Source organism: Siphateles boraxobius, unplaced genomic scaffold, assembly GCF_051911475.1.
Source record: "Siphateles boraxobius isolate OS27281-9 unplaced genomic scaffold, OSU_SipBor_1 130, whole genome shotgun sequence".
Taxonomy (NCBI): domain Eukaryota; kingdom Metazoa; phylum Chordata; class Actinopteri; order Cypriniformes; family Leuciscidae; genus Siphateles; species Siphateles boraxobius.
In genome coordinates, this window is record NW_027508734.1 from 11155234 (window position 1) to 11180435 (window position 25202).

The window sequence follows — 25202 nt, forward strand, 5'->3', positions numbered from 1 at the left end:
AGAGAGAGAGAGAGAGAGAGAGAGACGGGATGGAGGATGAGGATAAATGAGGAAACCCTTCATGAACAAATATTTCAATTAGAAGATGACAATTTGCAGCCCTTTCAGAAACCACTGTGTATTTCCACAGGTTGTTCTTGTTCGATTCTGTTGTATTTTCATTTCAAACCTCTGTATATTCCTTCAAACGTCTACCCTATAAAAACAAGAAGGATTCTTATTTTTCTGTCTGTTGTCATCTTCAGACCTTTGTCAAAAAGTGAATTCAGATTCACAACTGACATGGATTTGTTTTAATTTTTTTAAAGAAGGGTAAAATAAAGCAATTAGCCAAGTGATGTTAGCATGACATAAATTGTGGAAAAATAAATAAATAAAATAAAATACACTAATGCAGATTCCATTATTACTTCTATAAAACTTAGCAATAGCATGATATATGATATAATTTACTATTAACACTATTCAACTTATTTAAATATTATTTGATTAAACTTATAGATTATAATTCTAGTAATAGCCTAATAACAACAATACACTACCGTTCAAAAGTTTGTGGTATGATTATTTTTTAAGAAATTAATACTTTTATTCAGCAAAGATGCACTAAATCAAAAAGCATTTAGGCTATAATATTACAACAGATATTCCAAATGTTGTTCTTATTAACTTTTTATTGATCATGGTTTCCATAAAAAATATTATTACATGCAACACAACTCTTTTCAAATCTGCATATTAGTATAACATTTCTGAAGGATCATGTGACACTAAAGACTGGAGTAATGATGCTGAAAATTCAGCTTTACCATCAGCCGAATAAAATTACTTTACATTACAATATACATTATTACAATATATTAAAATTGAACAGTTGTTTTAAATTGTAATAATATTTCACAATATTACTGTTTTTATTTTATTCTATTTTATCAAATAAATGCAGGCTTGGTGAGCATTAGAGACTTCTTTCAAAACCATTAAAATAATCAACCGCAAACTTTTGAATTGTAGTATAAATGACAATAAATAAATAATCAGCCCGACGGTTATAAGGCTAATTTTCACATTCTTATAGAGTAATATTGAGTTGATAATTTCAAACGTGGCACATCAAATCCCACTGTAAAAAGTGAAAATGTTTAGTTTATTGGAATTTCTACAAAATCAAAGCTGTAAAATTGCTGGTGCAATCTAATCCAGTCCAGTTGATTGAGTCATTTGAAATATTTCTGACTTTGAATCCTGAACTGGCGTTTATAAAACGAATACCTTCAATCTTATAGGAACCATTGAAGGAAAAGTTACCAAGCATACAATGCAGTCCACAGTGACATCTAAAGCAGAGTATGAGGCCAATCTAATCTTAACGGTAACACTTTACAATAAGGTTCATTAGTTAACATTAGGTAACTACCTTAATTAACATGAACTAAGAATGAACTAATACATTATTCAAATTAAAGGTTGTATTTGTTAACATTAGTTAATGCTCTGTGAACTAACATGATGTACAGCTGGATTCTTATTAACTAACATAAACAAACATTAACTAACAAATGTATTGCTCATTGTTAGTTCATGTTAGTTAATACATTAACTAATGTTAACTAATTAACCTTATTGTAAAGTGTTTCCATCTTAACGAATCATCTACGCAGAGCTAGCAAATCGAGCGTTGTTTATCTGCGACAGGAGCGGGGCATTTCAGCCCAACGATTTAGTAAAAATCAACGGGAGCCTCTCTTTGTCTCGTTGCTGGCCCCAGCGTTATATGTCTGGAAGGGAAGTGCACGGTCGCCTGTGCTGAAATTACACACACAAAAAAAAAACTTAAAACGTACAGGTCCCAGACCTGCCCAATGTCAATTGTCACTTGACCCCCATGACCTTGTGCAGTGACTGCCTCAGCGGACAGAAGCTGTGAGTTTAATCAAGGGTTCTCTCATTTCAAGGGCCTCGAGAAGTCCTGAGTGACCCTCCCACACACACACAAGCTAAAACAGATCCCCTGACAGAAAGAGTTCAGGCCTTTTTCAAAGAAACCGATGGAACGAGAGAGAGAGAGCGCTCTTATTTAATTCTGCGGGACATCTGCATTACGGAGGCCTGCCAGAGTGCTTACTGCAATTACAGTCCACACAAAGCCTCGCTAGTTCCGATATTTTCAATCCCGTGCACTTCCATTACACGCTCCACACGGATGCGTACACGAGCGTACGGACTGCACTCGATTCCTGTCGTTTGTCACTCATGTGCTTCAGGAAGAGAACGTAAACGTCCCTAACATAAATCTATAAAGACAGGTGTGGTAAAAACTGCTTGCACGCAGCATGTCGATGCATTCAAATGCCTAGTCACCATATCCTCTTTTAGAAGAGTGAAGAAAAAGAGGAATTTACTGCATGCCTTTCTTCCACGAGAAAAAAAGCAAAGATTTTCTCAAATGAAAAGAGAAACAGACATCATAAAGCAACATCCAACATCATGAAAAATAAATGATGTAATTCAAACAACACTGAATTCAAAGCGGATACAAAACTCTCCGTTTGTGGGCGAGGAAAGCATGCAGCATTCATTTAACACGATATGAATCCCCTCTTCGAGTCTAAATTTTTAAATGCTTCGCACTCTTGTGAACATTTTAATTATTCATAGGTTGACGAATTTACAAGGCTAAGGGAAACCGATCAGCGGCACAATGAAAAAGAGGGGAAAAGATAGGGATATTCACTTTTGCTGACATAAAGTTTAAAATGAACTTCACAATATTGCAATCTTTCCTACAGAATTCCTACAGAATTATAAAAATAGAATTTATTTTTTAAAAACTGTTGCAAATGTTTATCTTTGACCACACATTTCCATATAAACAATCAAGTTAGTAATGATAGTGATTTAATTCACAAACCTTAAGTACACTAAATTTGCTTTGAGACAGACATTATTTTAAGTTATCATATTAAGTTTTGGTTCAGCAAGCAATTAATTCCAAACAGCAACTGTTTGAACGATTTATTAAAAGAATCGGCACACAAGTCATTTGCTCGTGAATCACAAAACACTGGTTGCATTATACTATTTTTCACTAAAAAGAATCCGCTCATAAGAGTAATTTGCTTGTGAATCAGATAGTGGACATGCTGGATAGAAAAACTTTGAATTTTCATCTAATATCACATTCAATTCAAACTGCAAATACCCATTCACAGCTCAGGTAAACTAAGCAATATCTCACTGATGAATCTATCGAAAACAGGACTATTGTATTTTCACATCTTCTCTTTGTTATTTCATAATGAATCTACTCTGTATTGAACAGCCAAGTATTTTTAAGCTGGCATCCGTTCAGGCCTGAACATGTGCACATTAAAGAGCAGGGCAACAGAGCCAAAGATCAATTACACTCATATTAAAGAGGGCCGGGGAAATAAAGGCACAGGAGCTGCCGGCTTGTGCTCGGTTATTTCTGTTAGATCAGGTTAAATAGAAAAAAAAGCAACAACCAATTTCAGGTGGAAGGTGGATGTGGGGAGGAGGGGTAATGAGGGAGTAGGTGAAAAACCAATATCAATCACAAAGAAGAGAGGAAGAGAACAAGAAAGAGAGGAAACAAGTAAAAAAAAGAACGAAGGGAAGACAATAAAGACTAATCTATAACTGGATTTACATTCCCAGATGGAAACAGCAATGCTTACAAAGGCAGCAAAAAAAATAGTCAAAGCTTTAGGTAAGTTTAGGATTTCATATTTAGTTTTGCACAAATGCTGCATCCGATATTTGTAATTGTGAATAAACATGACGCAATGTTAAATAGATGCAAGAAAGAAATAACGCATTATGCAAATAAACAAAAGAAATAAGATCAAATCCCAATTCAGTATTTTACATTTCAAAGCTAAACATTGTGTTAAAGTATTCAATCTTCAAATCTTAAATTTCTTAAGTATAACATTTCTAAACTAAATAACAGGCTGAAATTATCTACACAAAAATGTTATATTAGTTCGATATCAATTCAAGTGAAACTAAGTGTAGAAATCTGTGGATTAGTGGAAGAGGAGTTTTAATCTATTGCTGCCTTTCAAAAAAATATTGTAAAAAAACCAACAGAAACCATGTCAGCTTTATACATTGTTGATTGATTTGCACAGCATTTCCTTTTCTTTCCCTTCTAATGAAGTCCACCGAAATCAAGCTCCACTAGTTTGCGTGTCATGATTAGCACCGGAGCATATGCCATCTGTTGCTATGAATTTGCTCCACGTAAGGGGAAAAAAGGGCGCGTAGAAGAACGAGGAGGAAAGCAAAACAGACGAACGTGCGAGTTCTCAGCCGGAATACTGCACAGAGGAAAGACGTCTCTTCTGAAGTCCCTCTGTGAGTCCCGAGGTCACATTGGCGAGCCTTAACGAGGGAAATTGCTGTCGATGCGCAGGGGCCATGTACAGAACTGGGTCATGGCCACGATCATCTGATCACACACCGTCTAATGTGTTCGTCACAAAATTCCCTGTTAAACCACCTAGCCTACACAAGGGCTGCATGAATGAAGTCAACATGAAATCAAAACTGAGCCTATTTCTTAAAACATATTTCTGATTAATCTATACACATTATTCCACAGGAAATGTCTTTGTAATCTTCCTATGAAGCAGCTTTCCTTTTAAGCTGACACCAGCAAGTCCGCTTAAGTTTCAACAAACTAGCTGTTCTTCTAAAATTCACAGCAAACTATGGTATGAATCTGCCACGAAAAACTCCCAATGGATAAAGCCAAATCCCTCCCTACATTGAATATCCTTTACTAAGAAATATGTCATGTTACAGAAGTAAAATAGGTTGAAAAATGCCATTTCACATCGTTAAAAAAAAATCTACAAATTTTCTTCAGGTCTCGCAACGTTTAAATTAACTAGACGAGACTAAACTGGACTAAATCACTGAAGAAGTCTGGCATATGTAACCAGAGAAATCTGTCAATTTCACCGGAAGGTCCAGTTATTATATTTTTGATTATTCATTAAAAGTAAAAAATTGTTCACAAGATAACAGGCATTTAAAGAACAACGAGGGTACATTTCCATTTCAAGCTGACAATAAGGGCCAGATCAGGTTGAAGAAGCTCATTAAAGTCGTCATGAAATCAAAATTGATCCTATTTACTTTGTTAGCGCACATTACTAGTCTTGTGGTGAACAATTAATCCGTGCAAGTTAATACACCGAAAGAAATTTGTTTGTCGTGATAATCTTTAAAAAATTAGAAAAATCTGCTTCCGCTCTTGAATGGCATTTCTTCTATGATGATGTCAGTTTGACGGCTTGGCTTGAATATCCTTAACCACTCCCCTCCAACCATCAGTCTGCTATGAGCGAGGGATGAAGAGGAGGTGCGCTAAAGTAAAACCCTTCCCTCTATTCGATATTCCGTTTACCTTGGAAATACGCCACAACACTGAAGTAAACTCGGTTGCTACTTCCGGACTTTAAAGTAGAGCCAGTCAAAGTGCATGTTGACTAGAAACCCAAAACATGATGAAAAAGGCCTTTTCTAATCGCCCCCCGTTTCTTCAAGCGAATGTGCTGTTGTGTGTTTATGTTCAGCAATGCAAGCCTCTGGTAAACACGATCATTATCTCCCCAATCTAAACAAGCCTTTGCTTTCCCAGAACACACTGCTCTATAAGCAATGAGGTGATTAAGGAGAAAGCAGTGGACAAGAGGACTGCTACTAGAAAGGAATCACAGCCTGCATTGAGGACATTACACTACGGGTGATGCAGACACCAATGGCTTTAAAAAATGAAGCAGCCTTTTTAATCTTCATCATGTCACAGCTCAAAAACACTTGCTGTATTAAAACGGCTCGGTTATACTTTGGCTGAATGGATTGTGCGAAGTTATTGTCCCATCACACAGACAATGAGAACTGGAGTAATGTAAAAGCTTTGCAAATAACACCATATTCAATAGTTTAGAAGAGTTAGCCAAAACCGAGATGAGTGAATATGCTACCATGAATATGAATAATGCTCGAACAGCATGTCTGCTCAAAAGACTTTTCCTCCAAAACCACAAACCACTACACGTGGAGTGAACAATCTGGTTTAAAATTGCACATAATTCAGAGCATGAAAATGCATTTGACAAAGCATTCAGTGTACGTTTCACCTGAAATATGTAATACTGTGCCACAGCTGAGGTCAATATTAAAACCAAGAGCCTGAAGATTGAAATAGTAACTATCTATTTCTGTCTGACCCTAGTAGACCATTATGATTTTAAAGATATCTTGTGTCTGATGCAGTCCAAACCGATTACAAAGTTTGCTTATTCAGGACCAAACACCATGTTAGACATAAGACATATAAGGCTAGTGCGATACTGCCAGCCTGACAGATTAGGAAAAACGTACTCTATGAATTCAAGCATTTTTTTCATTTCAAAGTGAGCACAAAATAGAATAGCTAAAAACTAGATTGAATCAAAACCATGAAGAGAATGTATAAAGAAAAACTGCATTTCTGTGCCATTATCTCTTGCTACTCACATATGCACGTGTGGCGGTTGAAAGCGGCTCTGGTTAATGTTGTAGTGGGTGAAGGCCTGTGTGGGGTTGGAGCTGTACTCGTCCACCGAGATGGTCACTTTGCCTTGTGACGGCATTCCGTGGGCCATTCTTTCTCCACGTCACACATGAAGCACTTCACCAGGAACCTGGAGCGACCCACGCAGTCAGCATCCTTCAGAACCACCACTTTAACACGATAAAAAACCCTTGATAATGCCGAGGAGGAGGACAAGATACTATCTGTAAAGAAAGAGCGACAGAAAAAGATTATGATGTGAAATTGCTGTATGAGCAATACAGAAAAAAAAAGAAAAAAAAAAGATTTTAAAACAAGGACCAACATGGAAATGAGCAAATAACTACAAAATTTAAATTATGTGCAAGATTTGCTTTGTGGAAAGTCGTATTATTTAAGTTTTATATTCTTTACATGTGGATTACTTCTCAAATAAATGTTATAATACCTACACTGTGCATTTGTTACATTAAACAGCTTTTTCTACCTGAAAAAGTGCTTTTGTTGGTGTTGTCAGGTCATATTTTTGACTTGAATAAAACCAGGTAATTTATATGTTACCACATGTAGGTAAGACACATTTAGGTTACACAATAAAACTTTTCATAACAGTGGACATCAATTCAATTTTCTAGAATACATCTGCTTAAATATTTGTTTTCAGGGAAACATCTCATTTCTAATGATAGTTTATGATATTTTTCATAATATTTCCACTATAAACTTTATGCTGTAATGATGTCACTCTATGAAAAACAAACACACAAATTAAAAATTCATGCTCTCATAAAGTTGAACTCATCCAAACTCAACATGGACACAAACAGTTATAAACATGACCAAAACCTAAACATAATGTCTAATGACAGATGAATCTTACAGGATTTATGATCCAAAACAAATAAATCAAATTGAGCAAAAGTGTTGAGACCAAAACAAAAGAAAAAAGCTGAGAAAAGAAAGGTGAGCAGTTCACATCTCTAGCTCTTTAGCCATATGGAGGGCCAGTTAACTATGACCAACCCCTGAACTACTCCATCCAACCCTCTCAAAACTACTTTCATTCACTTACTCAAAATGATGTGTAAACATGTTTACTTTAAAAAAAAAACTTTGTAGTAGATTGCTGTCAGTTGGTATTTTATTCTTTGAAGAAAAAGAAAATATATATATAATATATATATATATATATATATATATGGGAATAATGACAGAGATTCATTATTTTACTGTATAAATAAAAGCACTAATAATCACGGAATTAGTAATAACACCTGCCACAGAGAATGTTTTTGAATTTCTTATGAAATAGCCCACTGGTTTACTGCACAAGATTAGCTTTGACACCTTACTCTTAATGAGGTAACCCATTATCTCACATCCTACAGAAATTAGTTAAAAGTGACGCTGGTCTCTCCATGTTATCTGTACCAGCCAGGCAAGTGCACAAATCACATTCATATTATTCTACTAAATATAAAAATTTTAAATATGTAAAGGACTGAAGGCATTTAACTGTTAATATGTGATGCAAATTAATTCTGAATGTTGTATTTTGTTCTTTTTTTAATTTATGAATTTTTTTTGTATAATAATACAATTTTTTTTACAATTCAGTCTTGTATAATTTATGAGTCTTGTTTTCCTGTCCTCTGTTCAATATTTCTTCTATTATTACCTATTATTTAGCAAAAAGCCTAAATATTTCACTTTTTCATTCAACTGTAACAGACTGTACTTTGTTTACTGTAATTAAATCTACAGTAGCTACTGTACTAATGACATAGTACAAATTACAAAATAATTAGAATTAAGTTCATAATAAGCACTATCACTATACGGTAGGCTATAAACTTCAGTTTTTAAAAACAAAATTAGTATGGACTAGGCGTACGTACGTAATTAAGTTATTTTAATATTGTACGTCAAACTTTAAAAACAATTCCAAGGGGTAATATACCAATTTGTTTCAGTAAAAAAAAAAAAAAAGGTTTTTGAAAATGCCCAATTTTTGCATAAAACTATATTCATCCTCATTACTCCACATATTATGCAAAAAAATCGCTTTCCTTACCTCAGCTAGCTAGCAACCACTAGCTTAGCTGCGTAAAACCTACCGTTGCGTTTAATATATTACGTCTACATAAGCGCGTGATATTTATTTGCGCTCAACTCTACAGCTTCCGGCTGAACAATGCGAGGGAACGATCAAAATAAAGGCTGGAATTCATGTCTCAAGTGCAGGCTACACTCTTTAGAGAGAGAGAGCAAAAGAGATCAAGTTGAACCTACATCACCCCGACTACAATATCTCCGACATTTCGAGTAAAAACACGCAAACTCGTGTGTAAATATGTCTAACACACTCGCCGCGGAGGGTGATCGTTCCCCGGGTGAGTGGCCGCGCTGACACCGCCGCTCAATGACAAGCCACCTCTAACCCTTTTGTGTCTTTCTTTTTTTTTCTCGCTCCCTCTCTAAGCGTACATTTACAAGCTGCATAACACACAATAAGAGGCTGAAAGCGTCTCTTTCTCTCTCGCCCACCTCTAAAGATGTTGCTCCATGCACGCCGGGGAATGCAGATGTCGATAGCCGAAGAGGTGGCACTCGGAGCCGGGCAGGGGCAGGACCCTCGACCCTGGGAGACCCTCCGGCGAGCTGACGGAGACACGCGGGAAAAGCAGCGCAGGCAGGCGGCGAGCCTCGCTCTGACTGGCGGAGAGGGGGAGTGAGTCTAGACCGCAGTGGATGAAGAAAGGACTGCCACTGGGGTCAGAGAGCAGCGACGAGAGCATAGCCTTCGTACTAGCATGGCGGAGCGAGTATGTGTGTGTTAGTGTGTGTGATTACTCCTCCCCTCCCTCAAAAGAGTCTGCCATGATATGCGTTCACACGTGGAGTGGAGAGACCCTCTTCTGCTGCTTATTTTCGCGTCTTTCTGCAGCGTCCTTTGTTTTGAGGGTTACATTTTATTGCAGTGTTTTAAGCAAACCTGAGAGGACCTTAAGTACCTTGAGGAAGTGCTAATTTAGTTTCCATTTTAAAGAAGACACTATGATTTGCTTTACACTGTGTGGTAGAGCCGTCTTGCTTTCATTTAGAGGGTCTTGCTTTCATTTATTTTGTAGGGTGAAGTCAGGTAAAATGGGCTACTTTTTTGATGAATTATCTACAACCACATTTTCCACACTGCCATTTAATGTTGAAAATATGTAACAAAAAATACCCAAGAGTTATTTCAATATCCCAACACTATGTGGTAAAATGTGAACAGAGAATTGAACCCTCTTTTCATTGGATACAATTATTTCTGATATGAAGTCAGAATGAAATGGAAATTGCCATAGGAATCTTTTCTTCCCATTGTGATATATCTGAGTGAAATGGAATTTCGAACAAGAAGAAATGTAGGGCTGGACTTGATTTTTTTTTTTTTTCATGGGGAATTGATTGGATGGTTGTGGTTTGCTATTGGTCGAACTCATGTGAGCTACAGGTTGTTCCACACACCCACGCCAGTAAACATGTCATCAGAGAACAGATGTCGCTGCAAGTTATTTTGATTAAAGATTATAAGGGAACATGAATTAAAATACATAAAATGATTTGCACGGATAAATAATTTATGATAATCACTGCAATATTCCATAAAAATAGTCAATTTTGATTTCATGGTAACTTTAATGTATAACACCATTATATGACATGAATTATGACATGCATTATAACATATCAATTAAATGTGTTAAATGTATGTGAGCGGCATGTTCAGTTTGTTGGACTTGTGGGTGTCAGAATAAGAATAATATATAGAATTAAAAAAACAACTTTTGCTAAAACTCAACTAGTGTGTGTGAGAGAGAAATTAGTGTAGAGCTCTAAAGAACAACTGCATAATTTCTCAAAAACAGTCTTTTAATGTTTTAATGAAAGAAACCATCAAAATATATTTGAAAAATCTGGTCATAAATGAATTTAATGGACCATTTTATCTGACATTTGATTTAGCAACTTTATGTGGGATTGTTTTGAAAATCTCAGCATTTTTTTTCTAGTTGAGATAATCTTTTGAAAATTGTCATTCTTGATGCTTTTTATATGTTTAAGTGGCCTGTACGTTAATTTCAAAATTATTTGTAATTAGCATATCAGAGCATTGACATTGGATTATTTTAATTATTTAAAGAGTTTTAATAAATGATTTTACTCTTACAGTTTTGGTCATAAACGTTGCGGCTCAATTTATCTAAAATTTGATTTAGAAACTTTATATGTGTAGATATATTAGATGTTCAGTAGTGCTTTGTAAATATAAACCTTATAAACCTTATAATTTGTTGCAATAAGCATGTTGGCTTGATCTTAAGCTTTTCCCATTCAACATCAGAAAAAGCATTTGCCCTTCCTACCTTGGAAAACTCAAACAAATCAAATCAGTTCGAATAGGAACAAAAAACTCAGTTCGAAGACTCAAATCTAACCTGGCAGCCTATGCAGATCCAATGCCATATCCAAAATATGGTCTTTATTGTCTCTAAGTCCAGAAAATCATGGCAAGGTTAATTCAAAAATAGTAATTACTCAGAATGAAAGCACTTAATTTTGCATTCAGTTTTGTAAGTTTTCAATGTCGAAATCACACTAAATCCATTGCTAATTGAAATGATGGCATTACTACCTGTCTCCCGCAAGAAGGTGGATCTTTGAAATGTGGATTTTTCACTGACATGTTTCAATTTTCACAAACCCACACACTAATACAGACAAACCACTCACAACTAGGCAACATTTCAATTTGACTTTTCTGTAATCTCTGGAAAATGTGTTTTCATCGACTAGCCAGCGGGCAATAATGTGAAGGCAGGGTGGGAATTATATTTGCGGAGAGCGCCGTTAAACACTGCACCATCATTTTTTCCCCTGCCTGCACGAGAGAGAGAGAGAGAGAGAGAGAGAGAGAGAGAGAGAGAGAGAGAGAGAGAGAGAGAGAGAGAGAGAGAGAGAGAGAGAGAGATGATAGATACAGCTTCAAATGTCACTGAAGAAATGGCCTCTGACATGAATGTTTTATTCAGTCTCCTTCCCCTGATCACATCTATACAAAAGAAAATGTAAATGTTATGCAGAATGCTTAAAAAATTCACTATATATTTTATGACCTTCTATAAAAGAGGGGCAAAATGACTCCATGAAAATGATAATGGAATAAAAGCCATATTAACCGGGAGGGTGGGATAGGTTCTGTGTGACGAGAAGTGGGTGATTTTCACTTAACCCAAATCTAGCAGCAGGGGCACAAGGGGCTCTCGGATAGATTACTATCAAGTTGCTATCCCTGGACAAACAGTCACTTGCACAGCTTTTTGACTTCAATCACACATATTACTCTTTGGAATAGGAAATGAGGATTAGAGACTAATCAGAAAACTAGAGACGAAGACAAAAAATAACACAATTGGATGTTATATGATATTGCACTGTATGACGTGCTGAATTCATTTCAGTCAAAAGGATTCATTTTTTAAATCAAGTTAAAAGATGAAATTCTTAACAATTCTCTAATACCTAGGGAAAAAACTGTCTGAGAACATTCCTATGCACCTCAATGCCCAAGGAATCACACAACCTGCATCTTTGTTCATGCTCAGGCTGTATCCAAAATCACATTCTTCCCTGCTATAAATAGTAGGTCTATGTGACAAAAGAAGTATGCCAGAATTCACAGTTGTGATAAAAGAGTAGGCACAAAGTACCCGGATGACCTACTGCTTCTGGCAATACATGCATTTGATGGACACTACTATCCATGAGGACACAAGAGAGGATTTGTGAATGGCAGTGAAGCAACACAACTGAAGCTGGTTGGTCACAATAATGACAGCATGATGAATGTACGCCCAGATTACTTTTATACTACACAATCATACAATATAGAACACACTATTTTAGCGGTCATGGAGTAATTACTTATTCAAAATAAGTACCTGAAGAGAGTATGTGATTTCGGACGCAGCCTCATTATTATATATATATATATATATATATATATATATATATATATATATATATATATATATATTTTTTTTTTTTTTAAGCCAATCACCTGAGCCATTAAAGGTCACATGTCTAATCATTCTGAAGTCAAAATGACATCATGATGGCACTGATTGACTGATGTCTGAATGCACACAAAACCCTTCAATAATGACGGCACTCTTAAAAATTAAAGGTTCCAAAAAAGGGTTTCGCCATAAAAAAACAATTTTTGGTTCCGCAAAGAACCTTTCAGTGATCAGTTCTTAAAATAAACATTTGTCTTAGTGTGAAGAACAATTTAATCTAAATAACCATTTTTCATATTTCCTATACATTTTTCTATCTATTATAATATAATGAAATATTTGCAATGGGTTGCCTGCAAAAAATGACTTCTTCAGAATACACAGCTAATTTTAAATGGCCATCAGCAGAGAACCAATATGGTGTCATTACATTATGAACCAGCAGGGGCTGACTGCCCGATTCTAAGCAGCCAAACACTGAACTGTGTACAATGCTTGATATCCATCAGAGACTGGCTCTGACTTCCGGCAACTGTCTTGTCTTGTCCAGACTGCAAATATGTGCAAAAATCTGGGCAAAAGTTGTATAGTGAATTTCAGCCTTTACAAATGGGGAACATCTACATCTTCATACTACACAATTGCCAAGTAAAAGTATAAACTATAAAGACAGGGCAGAGATGGAATGTAGAAGGAGACTATTTTCTTAAAATAAATAAATAAATAAACGTTAACATTTGTTTTAATGTTGACTTCCCTGTAAACAACAAAACAATATTTACATGTTGATATATTAAAAAATTTCATTCCAAAGGTTACCAAAAAATAAATTAATACTTTTATCAAAAAACGACATAAAAATCGATCTAAAGGGGCAGTAAAGACTTCAAATGCTGTTCTTTTGAACTTTCATTAAAGAATCCTGGAAAAATATGTAGGCTATATAATTTTTCCTACAAAATTATTAAGAAGCACGGCTTTTTAACATTGATGATAAGAAGTGTTTCTTGAGCAGCAAATTATTATGGTTTCTAAGGGATCACGTGACATTGAAGATGATGCTGAAAAAACAGCTTTTTGTACTATATTTTTTATCAAATAAATGCAGCCTTAGGAACTCCTTTCAAAAACATTGAAAAAATGAACCTTTTGTACTGTAGTGTAGGCCCTATATTTGTAAAATATCAGGTTCCATTTGAAAAGTTTAACCCAGGTCTTTCGTTTATTGTGGCTTTGACAGCTCTGCGCCTGTGGGTCCAAAGGTGGAGGCTACAAGTATTACCTTTCCTAAGTCATGGAGAACTGGAGCACTGATCAGGGTGAGAACTAACTGCGTCCCAATGCTGCTTCTACAATACGTGGATTGGCCTCTTGTCATGTTTTGACAGGGTTTTCAAGGGTCTGTTGTTCTGTAACAGTAGGCCAACATCTTATAAAGACAGCTCTCGTGATATCGAAGTTGCTCTTTCGCTGAGGTGCAACTGGCATTCGAACAAAACATCTTATCCTCTTCACACAAGAGCGGATGGATGGACGAGTTTTTTTTTTTAACCCAGAGTAAAGTTGATTCTCTTCAAAGATGCTGAACCCTCAATCCCATCTTTCTCCTGCGTTAATACTTAACCACAGAGATGGATCAATCACTCAATCTTCCCTCTCTCTCCCAATCGCCTCGGAAAGTGTGACAAAACAAGAAAGAACAGAAAAGTTGTTTATTGTTGAGATGGGATATTGACAGCAACTACAATGTGAAACAAATACAGCTCGACGTGTTTGAAGGCATAGAAAGTCTAACTTTGGGCTATGAAAGAGAACAAGGAGAAACATCTAATGAGGTGAATTTCACAAAATCTGTCTGAAACACAGAAAATACATAAAGATAAAGAAAATTAAGCATTTTAAAAAGATGTTTTTAAAATATTACCTCAATCCTTAAAATACATTTTCTCTATATACAAAATAAATATAGTTTAAATAAAAGTTGTGGAAGCATGTTGCATTTATGCTGATTTTAATTTTTAAAAAGTCATATAAAATATTTTTTTATAGATTTTTATGACAAGAATCTGCTTAATTGCTATGATAGAACACATCAATATAATATAATAATATATAATACTAAAATAAAATACAAGAAACAACTTAATTGGCATTAAAATATTAAACAAGTAAGGAATATTAATATTCCTACAATAGACTTAATTTTCTTCATGCAAAATATAATTCCTTTTTATTTTGGCATGAAATATAACCGTGTCTTTGACAATCTGGACAAAAGAGTATGTGTAATCATGCTGGCGTCTGATGAAACATTCATTTTAGTCAGTGGTGAACCAACCGTATTTTTACTACATGATGGCCATATATATATACACGAGCAATCTAATGCATTTAGACTTTATGGCCTAAGATATACCACATGAAATGGTCTCTGATGTGAATAATGCATGTGAATCATGAATATATGTATATATTGTTTAGCTTTAGATAGAAGTGTTTGATATATCTGGACCATGAAGTCTTTGCTTTAGCAGCACAGTTTCATTGCTTTCCACCCTGCTGTGGTTGTTGATGGTGTTTTGCTCTGAGAATTGTGTGTGTGCGGCATGCGATGTTTGTCTCTGTAGCGTCTTTATTTCACTCTTTGTCAAGCATTCATTCTTATCCCTCTCAATCACTCAGTCCTGCAATGAAATACACAAGGCTGGATCTTATTTGTCCCCAATAATCAAATAAATCAGACTGCAGGCCCAATGCACTCTATGACTGCACATTATATTTTGAAAGGAACAAATATGAAAACCAATTTGATTTAGAATGCATTAATTATATTTTAACAGTCTCCCCAAATTCAACGAGAAAAGAGAAATCATTGGTGCCGTTAAGCCTATTGAGAGGCTTGATGTTCTCGGCCTCTCGGTTCTAATGAAATTTCAGACTCATTCGGAATGAAAGCAAATAAACCGCACTGTTTAATTTCTTGAAAGCTCAGAGCTCTCAGTTGTTTGGATGCACGTTAGAGCTATTTGGCCACATGAACGCTGCGGTGACTAAGGTTTGGCAGAGACAACCGGAGTGAATCCCCTAAATTATAAATGATTTGTCAGGTAACCTAAAACAATGTTCTTTGTGTAGAATCATCTAAATGAACTGATTTTATTCAAGCAATATTTTGTTTCTTCTATTATTAATTTTAATATAAATGTGACTTTGTGTACATTTAAATGGCAAATTCCAATCAGAAGAGCATATGCCCTACTCACTCCGAAGGTTATATCACAGCACTTTTTACAGTGTACCAAACCATAATTCATCAATCATCAACTAGCTCCACATTTATCAGAAATTATAAGTAAATTAACTACTTCTCATGAAGCATGGCATAATCTAATAGAAACAGTACAATATGAATCTATTGACTTATAGTCATCAATTATCAGTGTAAAATGTATTTTAAAAACTTTAAATAAAATCTTGAAAAAGATACAACCGTTAAACAATTTGGGGGCACTACATTTTTTTAAAAGTAATTAATACTTTATTCAGCAAGGATGCATTAAATGGATCAGAAGTGACAATAAAGACATTTATATTTTTACAAAAGATTTCTATTTCAAAAAACACGGTTCTTTTGAACTTTCTATTCTATAACTCTTTCTTCAGGATTATGGGTAACAGGTTAAACTGTTAACATCTATATTTCTATAACATCTATAACATCTAAAAAAAACTATGTACATCACAATCACAAGTTCAGGAATGACTCCTTTTGCACACACAGAATGATACTAAAAGGGATTCACACCTCTTTAGTTTGTTTCTGTACACTTTATGTGGATTTAATTTTGTCATGGTTGTCATTCAGTGGTGAATTCGAAACAGAACTACATCCTGTGTGTCATATTTACTCTATCTCTGATTCCTGCTTCCATCTACCAATTGCTCCATCACTACACAGCATCTGTCTCTATCCCCTTCCCTTCCCCCATCCTTCCTCTCTTCCCACTTCCATTTAACTCTCTATTCCATCTCTAGAGGAGATGGTAGATGGTCTCTTCATTATGTGGAACACAGACAGCGTGATTGTGTGTGTGTGGAATGAGTGAGAGCCAGTGGAGTACATGCAATGTTTTATATCCTGTCAATGGCATTTCTAGTTGCTGTCCCGTGGCCATGATTTACCATGTTTTAGCCAACTCCTCACAGCAGAGCTATCTCCCGCCCGTCTTCACCTGCTTCCAATTCATCTCTATTTCTTTTTCTCACTCTGTCTGTCATATTTTGGAGCTATGAGCTATTCATAGCGCTTTCGTAAAAGCGTTCCTGGGTCATTCCTGCTATTTGAAAAAAATGAATATTGTATTTTATGTTCATATTTCTGTTAAAGGTATTCAGACTTCAGAAACATTTTACATAAATTGATTATTTACATTAAGGCAATAAATTAATGAATGCCTAACCGGATGGAAATAAAGAGCTAAAATTATTTTTTGACAAATTAAGGATTGTTTAACAATTGTTTAATATGTTGACTTGATTTTGCTATCTTTTAAATACAAAGTTCTGTCATGAAACTCTAGATAGCGCAGGCTAATAGGTCCTTAACTCAATTAGTTAGCAAACACCTCGTTATCTACATAGCGCTGCTGATTGGTTGCTGTTGCGCTTTCAGAAACCCTCCACCTTCCCCAGCTCCACCTGTATTGATCTGCTACGGGGGTTATTTCATGTATGTTATATGTGCAGCAGCAACATGTTTTTACATGTTCACAGCAGCTTGTCTGTGAATGTATCGGCAGTAGCAAGTCTATGTACTTGCTCTGCAGCAGCAGGAGCAGCAACGATCTATTCCGCCAAGACCAAATAAATTGACACCGCCATATTCATTACACTGTCAATCTCTCCGAGAATTGTCATGACAGAAACATTTGTTTGAAATGTTGATATCATACAGATTTCTGTAATCTTATCTAGATGGATGGAATGGGAAATACCAACTAATGCAAAAAAAAACCTTCAGAATTCATAAAAAAATGGCTAGATGTTTGTTTTGTTTTCGCGCCAAAATGATGTCACTTTATGAAGGATGATGTCACTACGGCACTGTTAAATAATGGGATGGAAATTTAAATATGTACACATTTTATAGGACAAACCAATAAAATGATTACTTTAAAAATAATAATTTTATAAGCTAATGTACATAGAATCTTGTTTAACGGTAAGATAAAGTTTAAAATAAATAATAAATAGTTACATTGTGAGATAAGAAAGTCACAATTATGAGAAAAAGTTGCATACATAACATCTGAAAACAAAATGGCAACATTTTTACATGTTTTATGCATTTGGCACTCGCTTTTATCCAAAGCGAATTATATGGCATTCAATGTATCAAAAATGATAATGGAATGAACTCATCGTCCCACAAAGCATGGCATAATCAAGTCAGAAACAGTACAATATAAAAGTCTTGTTTAATATAAGTTTATTGCAAAATCTTCAAATGCACTACTGTTCGAATGTTTAGGGTCAGTAAGATTTTTTTAAATGATTTTGAAAGACGTCTCTTCTGTGCACCAAGGCTGCAGTAATTTATTCCTGTGATGGTAAAGCTGAATTTTCAGCATCATTACTCCTGTTTTCAGTGTCACATGATCCTTAAGAAATCATTATAATATGTTGATTTGCTGCTCAAGAAACATTTTATCCAAGATGACATATTGAAAATAAATTAAATGATATGATTTTCATCTTCAATTATTGTGGATATTTTATCTCATCTATTAAGACAAATTTACTGAATATATGAAAATGCACCTCCTATAGTGAAAATGACCGTCCTGATTGCTTCGGTCCAATCAGATCTTCTACTGGACCCGAGAAGCAGATTACTGAAATACATAAGAAGCCTGTTTATGATTTACTGTACAAAACATATATCTCACATGCACAAAAAGATAAATGAAAAAGAGAGAGAGCGCTGATGAGTTGCTGGAGATGTGTTTATGTCGTGTTTATATGCGTGGGCAAAAACTGAGAGCGAGAAGGGAAAGAAACAGACAAATAAAGTCTGTCTGTTAAATTGATGACCTCATGTATCTGTGGCACACGCCTCTGTAGCGTCTCAAAACCTCAGGGCCATCGCACACAATCAAATTCTGCCGCTCACTGATGTGTTACATCTGGACTTATAGCGATGCCCTGCCTTTCTTTCATACACACACAAACACTAGCATACTGTCAGTTCAAACAGCCACAATACAGATGACAAAAGACAAGCAAAGAACAGCATGCAAGTGTGTATAGTTTACAATATTATTTAACTTGTAATGTAGCAGCAGCTCATGTTTCCAATCACTCACTCAGCAGCGACTCTTACAATAGTATAATTTTCACTTTGATGTGGGAGGCGGTAGTTTTTCTTATGGATTTGTTGAAAAGCCATATATTTTTAAGATTTTTTGTTCAGAGGGAATGAGACACATGCAAAAGCTGCTGCTGGAGCTGAGATATATGAATACATTTATATGTTTTATACACTTTACTGTATAGTGTGTGTGTGTGTGTGTGTGTGTGTGTGTGTGTGTGTGTGTGTGTGTGTGTGTGTGTGTGTGTGTGTGTGTGTGTGTGTGTGTGTGTGTGTGTAAAACTGGAGTAAAACAGCTCATAAATCATACTTAGAGATGTTTTTTGAAAATGTAATGGGTAGGTTTAGGGTTAGTGTAAGGGGATAGAATATACAGTTCGTGCAGAATAAAAATCATTATTTGTTGAAGCTCAAACAGTAGAGTGTTGGCGCTTGCAACGCTAAAGTCATAGGTTTGAATCCCAGGGAAAGCAAGAACTGATAAGAATCTAAATGTGTACTTTGAAATGCAATGTAAGTCGCTTTGGATAAAAGTGTCTACCAAATGTAAATTATGTCCATGGAAAGTCCCCATAAAACATCAAAACACAACACATACGCGTGTATACACAGGCCAGCAAGATTTCTTAAGGGTTTTAAAAGAAGGCTGCATTAATTTGACCAAGATACAGTAAAAACAGCAATATTTAAACTATTATTAAAAGAACTGACTTCTATTTTAAAGTATATTTTATTCCTGTGATGGCAAAGCTAAATTTTCAGCAGCCATTATTATCAGTGTTGTGCTGATTAATATTTTTATGTAAGTCATAATATATACACACTTTTAAAACAATTTTTTTATGAAAAACGTCTCAGGTTACGTATGTAACCCTGGTTCACTGAGAGGGAACGAGATGCTGCGTTGAGACGCGGTGGGGAACGCTCTGCGTGATTGCGTCATGAAGCACGTGTATAATCAGTCCAATGGAAGAGCGAGACGTCATAGGCGGGTGACGTCATAGACCAGGAAGCTATAAAGCAAACCTGAAAACAGACCGCGACAGCTTCTGAAAAAGCCTGGACCAAGTCGATCAGGGCATGCATGAAGTATGGCAGGAAAACGCAGCGTCTTGTCCCTCTCAGGGAACCAGGGTTACATACATAACCTGAGACGTTCCCTTTCAAGGGAACTCGAGCTGCGTTGAGACGCGGTGGGAACCCCATACCCACTACGCCATAAAGACAAATGCCCGTTCTGTGTGAACTCCTTGCGCACACTAAGAAGCAAGCAACCTAGCCCCAGGAGTGGAGAGATGTAAGTCATAAAATCTGACAATGTATGTGGTGAGGACCAGCCTGCCGCATTACAAATGTCCTGAAGGGGAACACCCGAAATTAAAGCCTAGAGGCAGCCATACTCCTGTAGAATGGGCCTGAACAGCCATAGGTGAAGGCTGTCCGGTCGCTTCATAAGCAAGTGAGATAGCCTCAACTAGCCACTTGCTCATCATCTGTTTAGATGCCGGGCAACCTATCTTAGGTGACCCGAAGCAGACAAATAATTGTTCTGATATAGGCCACTGAGCAGCTCTGTGGACATACGCATCCAAAGCCCGGACAGGGCGTAACAGATTAAGTTTTTCCTGATCTGGGGTATTAAAGGTGGAGAACAGAAGGCCTGCTGCACAAATGACCCGCACATTTAGTAGGGACCTAGAAATACAACCCGACCTGGGGTGAAGAAATACTATCACCATAGCAGGTGCAAATCCAAGTACGTGCAGGCCTCAGCCTCATGTACCACGGAGAAGACGAAATTAAGGATCTCTCCTCAGAGATAACCCAGCAAAGAAACATTCATACAGAAATCAAGTACTGTACCAACGGGGCAGAAACAAGATTCAGAAGGCGTTCTCTGCACCAGGCAGAGAACAGCATATTTAGTGTTCTCGTGGAGGGAGCTCTATACTGGAGTATGGTCTCCACGACCTCGGTCGAGAGACCTGAATCTATGAGCTGGGCCCCCTCAGAGGCTGAGCCCACAGAATCCACAACTCCATAGCTCCCAGGAGCAAAGATATCGGGAAAAGCGTATAGGTGTAGAGGCAACCACGCCTATTACATCACATCCAGTCCAAGCGGAGCTGGAGAGGGAGAGGGAGAACCACAAGGGCAATGCATTGTACAAGCGATGCGAAAGGTCGACTTGTAGTTTGACCGAAGGATATCTGCTCTGATATACGAGACCATCAGTGTGTTGTCCGGACCCTTCCCCGAGCAACCACTCATGATTGCCCCCGACTTGTGAGGGAAGCATCCGTCGATTGCATTATGCGTCGACAAGAAGCCCCCAACACTGGGCCTGGGCGAGGAACCAAGGTTCTTCCACATGACCGAGGCACGAAGGCATAGCCGCGTGACCTTGATCATGCGAAAACGGATTTCCCCTCAGAGAAAACCCCTTGGTCCGGAGCCACCACAGCAGGGTTCTCATGTACAGAAGGCCAATAGTAACTACGTTGGACGCAACTGCCATGAGCCCCAACCAAAGACCTTTCACCGAGCGGCTACTCATGACAGCCCCCCATCCTGTGAGGGAAGCATCCGTTGACAGCGTGACGCGTCGACAAGAAGCCCCCAGCACTGTGCCCTGGGGGAGGAACCAAGGTTTCTTCCACATGACCGAGGCACGAAGGCATTCCCGCGTGACCTTGATCAGGCGAAAACGGATTTCCCCTCGGAGAAAACCCCTTGGTCCCGAGCCACCACTGCAGGGGTCTCATGTACAGAAGGCCAAAAGTAACTACGTTGGACGCAACTACCATGAGCCCCAACAGTCTCAGAGACTGTTTTGCAGTGATTGACTGACCTAGTTTTACATTCTTTACGGCTGTGAGAATCGCAGAAATACGTGCAGGAGACAGACGTGTTTGTATTTTTGTCGAATCCCATAATACACCTAGAAAAGTGGTCCTCTGAGCTGGGAGGAGTACACTCTTTTTGGTGTTGAGCCGCAACCCCAACCCCCTTATGTGGGACAGAACGACATCTCAATGTTGAACTGCCAAAAGCTTGGACTGAGCTAAAATCAACCAATCGTCGATATAATTTAATACGCGAATGCCATTGAATCTCAGAGGAGCCAGAGCTGCATCCACGCATATTGTAAAAGGTGCGGGGTGATAACCTAGGCCGAAAGGAAGAACCCGATACTGGTATGCTTCGCCCCTGAAAGCAAACCTCAGGAATCTCTTGTGATGAGGATGAATAGATAAGTAAGCGTCCTTTAAGTCTATTGTGACAAACCAGTCCTCGGACTGAGTCTGTGACACAATCATATTTAGCGTAAGCATACTTTGAACTTAAGATTCTGAAACCTGCTGTTTAATTGACGCAGGTCTAGAGTAGGACGCAACCTTTTCTATAGTGTACAGGACCCACCGAGAAATATGTGGCAGTAGTTTCAACGCTGCCAGAAATTCTACTAGGGGAACCAGTCTCTCAAGACTGGCCTCTGGATTTGATTGAACAGTCACTAAGGTGCTTTGAAGCGGCGAACCGGCAGGGAACAACCGAACTGACCGTTCTACGACTGACCGTTCTCCTCGGAGGATCGTATGGAGACGCTGAAACCTCGGTGCCCTGACCGGCAAACCGGCAGGGAACAACCGAAGTGGCAGCGCTGCGACCCTCCTCAGAGAGTCGCACCCCAGAGGGTGCCGAGGAGAAACGATTTCTCAAAACTGTCCCTGCCCCGGAGGAGCCCTCAGAAGCCAGATAGCCTCGTTTTTACGACAGGACTTCCTGTCTAAGCTTTATTAGAGATGACGACAGTCCTCAGATCTTGCCTACCTCTAAATAACTTAGTTCCTACGACCCTCCTCGGAGGATCGTATGGGGACGTTGACATCTCGGTGCCCTGAACGGCGAACCGGCAGGGAACAACCGAACTGGCAGCGCTGCGACCCTCCTCAGAGAGTCGCACCCCAGAGGGCACCGAGGAGAAACGATTTCTCAAAACCATCCCTACCCCGGAGGGGACCACCCTTTAGAAGCCTGATAGCCTCGGTGTCAGGGCTTCCTATTTGTCCAAGCTTTTTTAGAGATAAAATAGTCCTCAGATCTTGCATATCTCTAACTGGCTAGACTGCTACCGCCACCCAAGTCCCCCTCGATTGTGGAGGAGCCCAAATGGCGATGCTCGTTTTGCGAGGAGTTTAGTAGACCGAGACTGCTCCGCCCAGCAGTCTCAGGAACATTAGATTGGTGAGGAAGAAACCTCTGGAACGCCGCTGAATGGTTTTGTTCTTAGTTTTTTTGAAAGCAGAGCGTCCGGAAGAACAGACATAATTTTATCTTATTTTTCTTTATTTTTAAATCAGGAAAACGTATATATATATATATATATATATATATATATATATATATATATATATATATATATCACTCCGTGGCCACCAGCAGGAAAACAACCGAACTGGCCGTGCTGCGACCCTCCTCAGAGAGTCGCCCCCCAGAGGACGCAGAGGAGTAACGATTTCTCGAAACCGTCCCTCCCCAGTATAGTTTATCTGTTTTTGCATGACGCAATTCTCGAATAGCGTCAGTGCTGACATCCTCACATTCATCCATGTCCTTATACTTTACCCACCAGCGCTGCCTAATAACATTTATTTATTTAAGATGGCTGGTGGGTAACGTCGGGGTTAAAAACGGTGACGGCGACTCAGGAGAGAGAAAGCTCGCAAGCGTCTCTTTAACCCGAGGCACTGTCATACCATGATACTTAATACCCAAAGCATTACTATAGTTAGACGTTTGGGCATTAAACACATAAAATAGAAACCGGCTTATTCCACGATCTCGACACCTCAGTGTGGTGATAGGGAAAAACAGCAGTCCCCGACGAGGAGGCTGAGTTACAGAGTTTTTCTGTTTTTAGATATATCTTTCATCTAATAAACTCTTTTTATTTTCACTCTCATAATGTTCAGCTGACCAGTAAATATTTTAACTAGCAACAGCACTAGATAAACCTCCTTGTAAAGCTCCTCTTTATTCAACAGAGTTATGAGTTGACTTATTTATTTATTTATTGAAAACTCAAACATCTGCCTTTCTCATAATATCTTTATTTGTTTTGTTCTCTTTTTTCTAAACAAAACACTAACGATACCAATTCCTCGGATCTGGAAATCGCCAGCACTGGATCTGATAGGTGAAAGCTGAGATAGGGCGGAGCCCGTCCCAACCTCCGCAGTCAGATCCGTCCCAAAATGCTTGTCACCGCCGTGCCTCGGCAACCACGTGACCCGTGCGGGGAGCGCGAACCGAACCATCCTCCTCAAAGAACGCCCGGCGGGAGCGGAGCGTCCTCACGGACAGATTCTCGCAATGCTCACAGTCAGCCCACTCGAGAACTGACTGTGGCATGCTCCACTCCCAAATAGTAACAAAAAGCTGATGTGTGTGTCCCCACCCGTGATATAACGTGGGCAGGGAACAACACAAAGCTGCTTGCTCTCTTTTGCCATGATATATATATATATATATATATATTTATATTATATATATATATATATATATATATATATATATATTGTAACTTGACAGACAACAATAAATATGACAAGGACAGAATACACAGATTGCTTGCTGAAGGCACAGAAGCTGTCGCGGTCTGTTTTCAGGTGTGCTTTATAGCTTCCTGGTCTATGAAGTCACCCGCCTATGACGTCTCGCTCTTCCATTGGACTGATTATACACGTGCTTCAAGACGCAATCACGCAGAGCGTTCCCCACCGCGTCTCAACGCAGCTCGAGTTCCCTTGAAAGGGAACAAACAATATTAGAGAATGAACCATCATTTCTGTCACCGGAAATTCAACAAGTAGTAACAAAAAAGGGTATAAATTGCTAATGTTAAATTGAACGTACAGTATGACAAGGCCAACATGTTTGATGTTCTTCATCATAGAAAAGTTTCTAATTTTGTTTAGGGTGCAAATTATGTAAAAACTACATTGCATTTGGATTTCTTGACCATATGCAGTGTTTTTGTGTGGAAGATTTCTAGTCTCCAGTTGAGGTTAAGATGATAATGTAAGCAGTTTAGTATAGCTTCAATGAAAATAAGACTGTTAAAATTCATGTGCAATGTGGCCGCATAAATATGTATGTGTGGCCTTAAGACAAA

At 37.9% G+C, this 25202-nt stretch overlaps 1 protein-coding gene and 1 long non-coding RNA gene across 2 annotated transcripts in view; one reads left to right on the top strand and one right to left on the bottom strand.

Annotated features, from left to right (window-relative positions):
- Positions 1-9447, bottom strand: part of mpped2a (metallophosphoesterase domain containing 2a) — a 63413-nt gene extending 53966 nt beyond the window's left edge. The window contains exons 1-2 of the mRNA XM_077227904.1: positions 9137-9447; positions 6553-6813 (exon numbers count right to left, since the gene is read on the bottom strand). Coding sequence (XP_077084019.1) covers positions 6553-6680 — 128 coding nt within the window. The 5' untranslated portion in view covers positions 6681-6813; positions 9137-9447. The remainder of the gene's footprint in view (positions 1-6552; positions 6814-9136) is intronic.
- LOC143737008 (uncharacterized) lies at positions 8774-10806 on the top strand. Its single transcript, XR_013203607.1, has 2 exons — positions 8774-8982; positions 9145-10806. It is a non-coding gene; the product is annotated as an uncharacterized LOC143737008 (long non-coding RNA).
- Positions 10807-25202: the final 14396 nt, after the last annotated feature.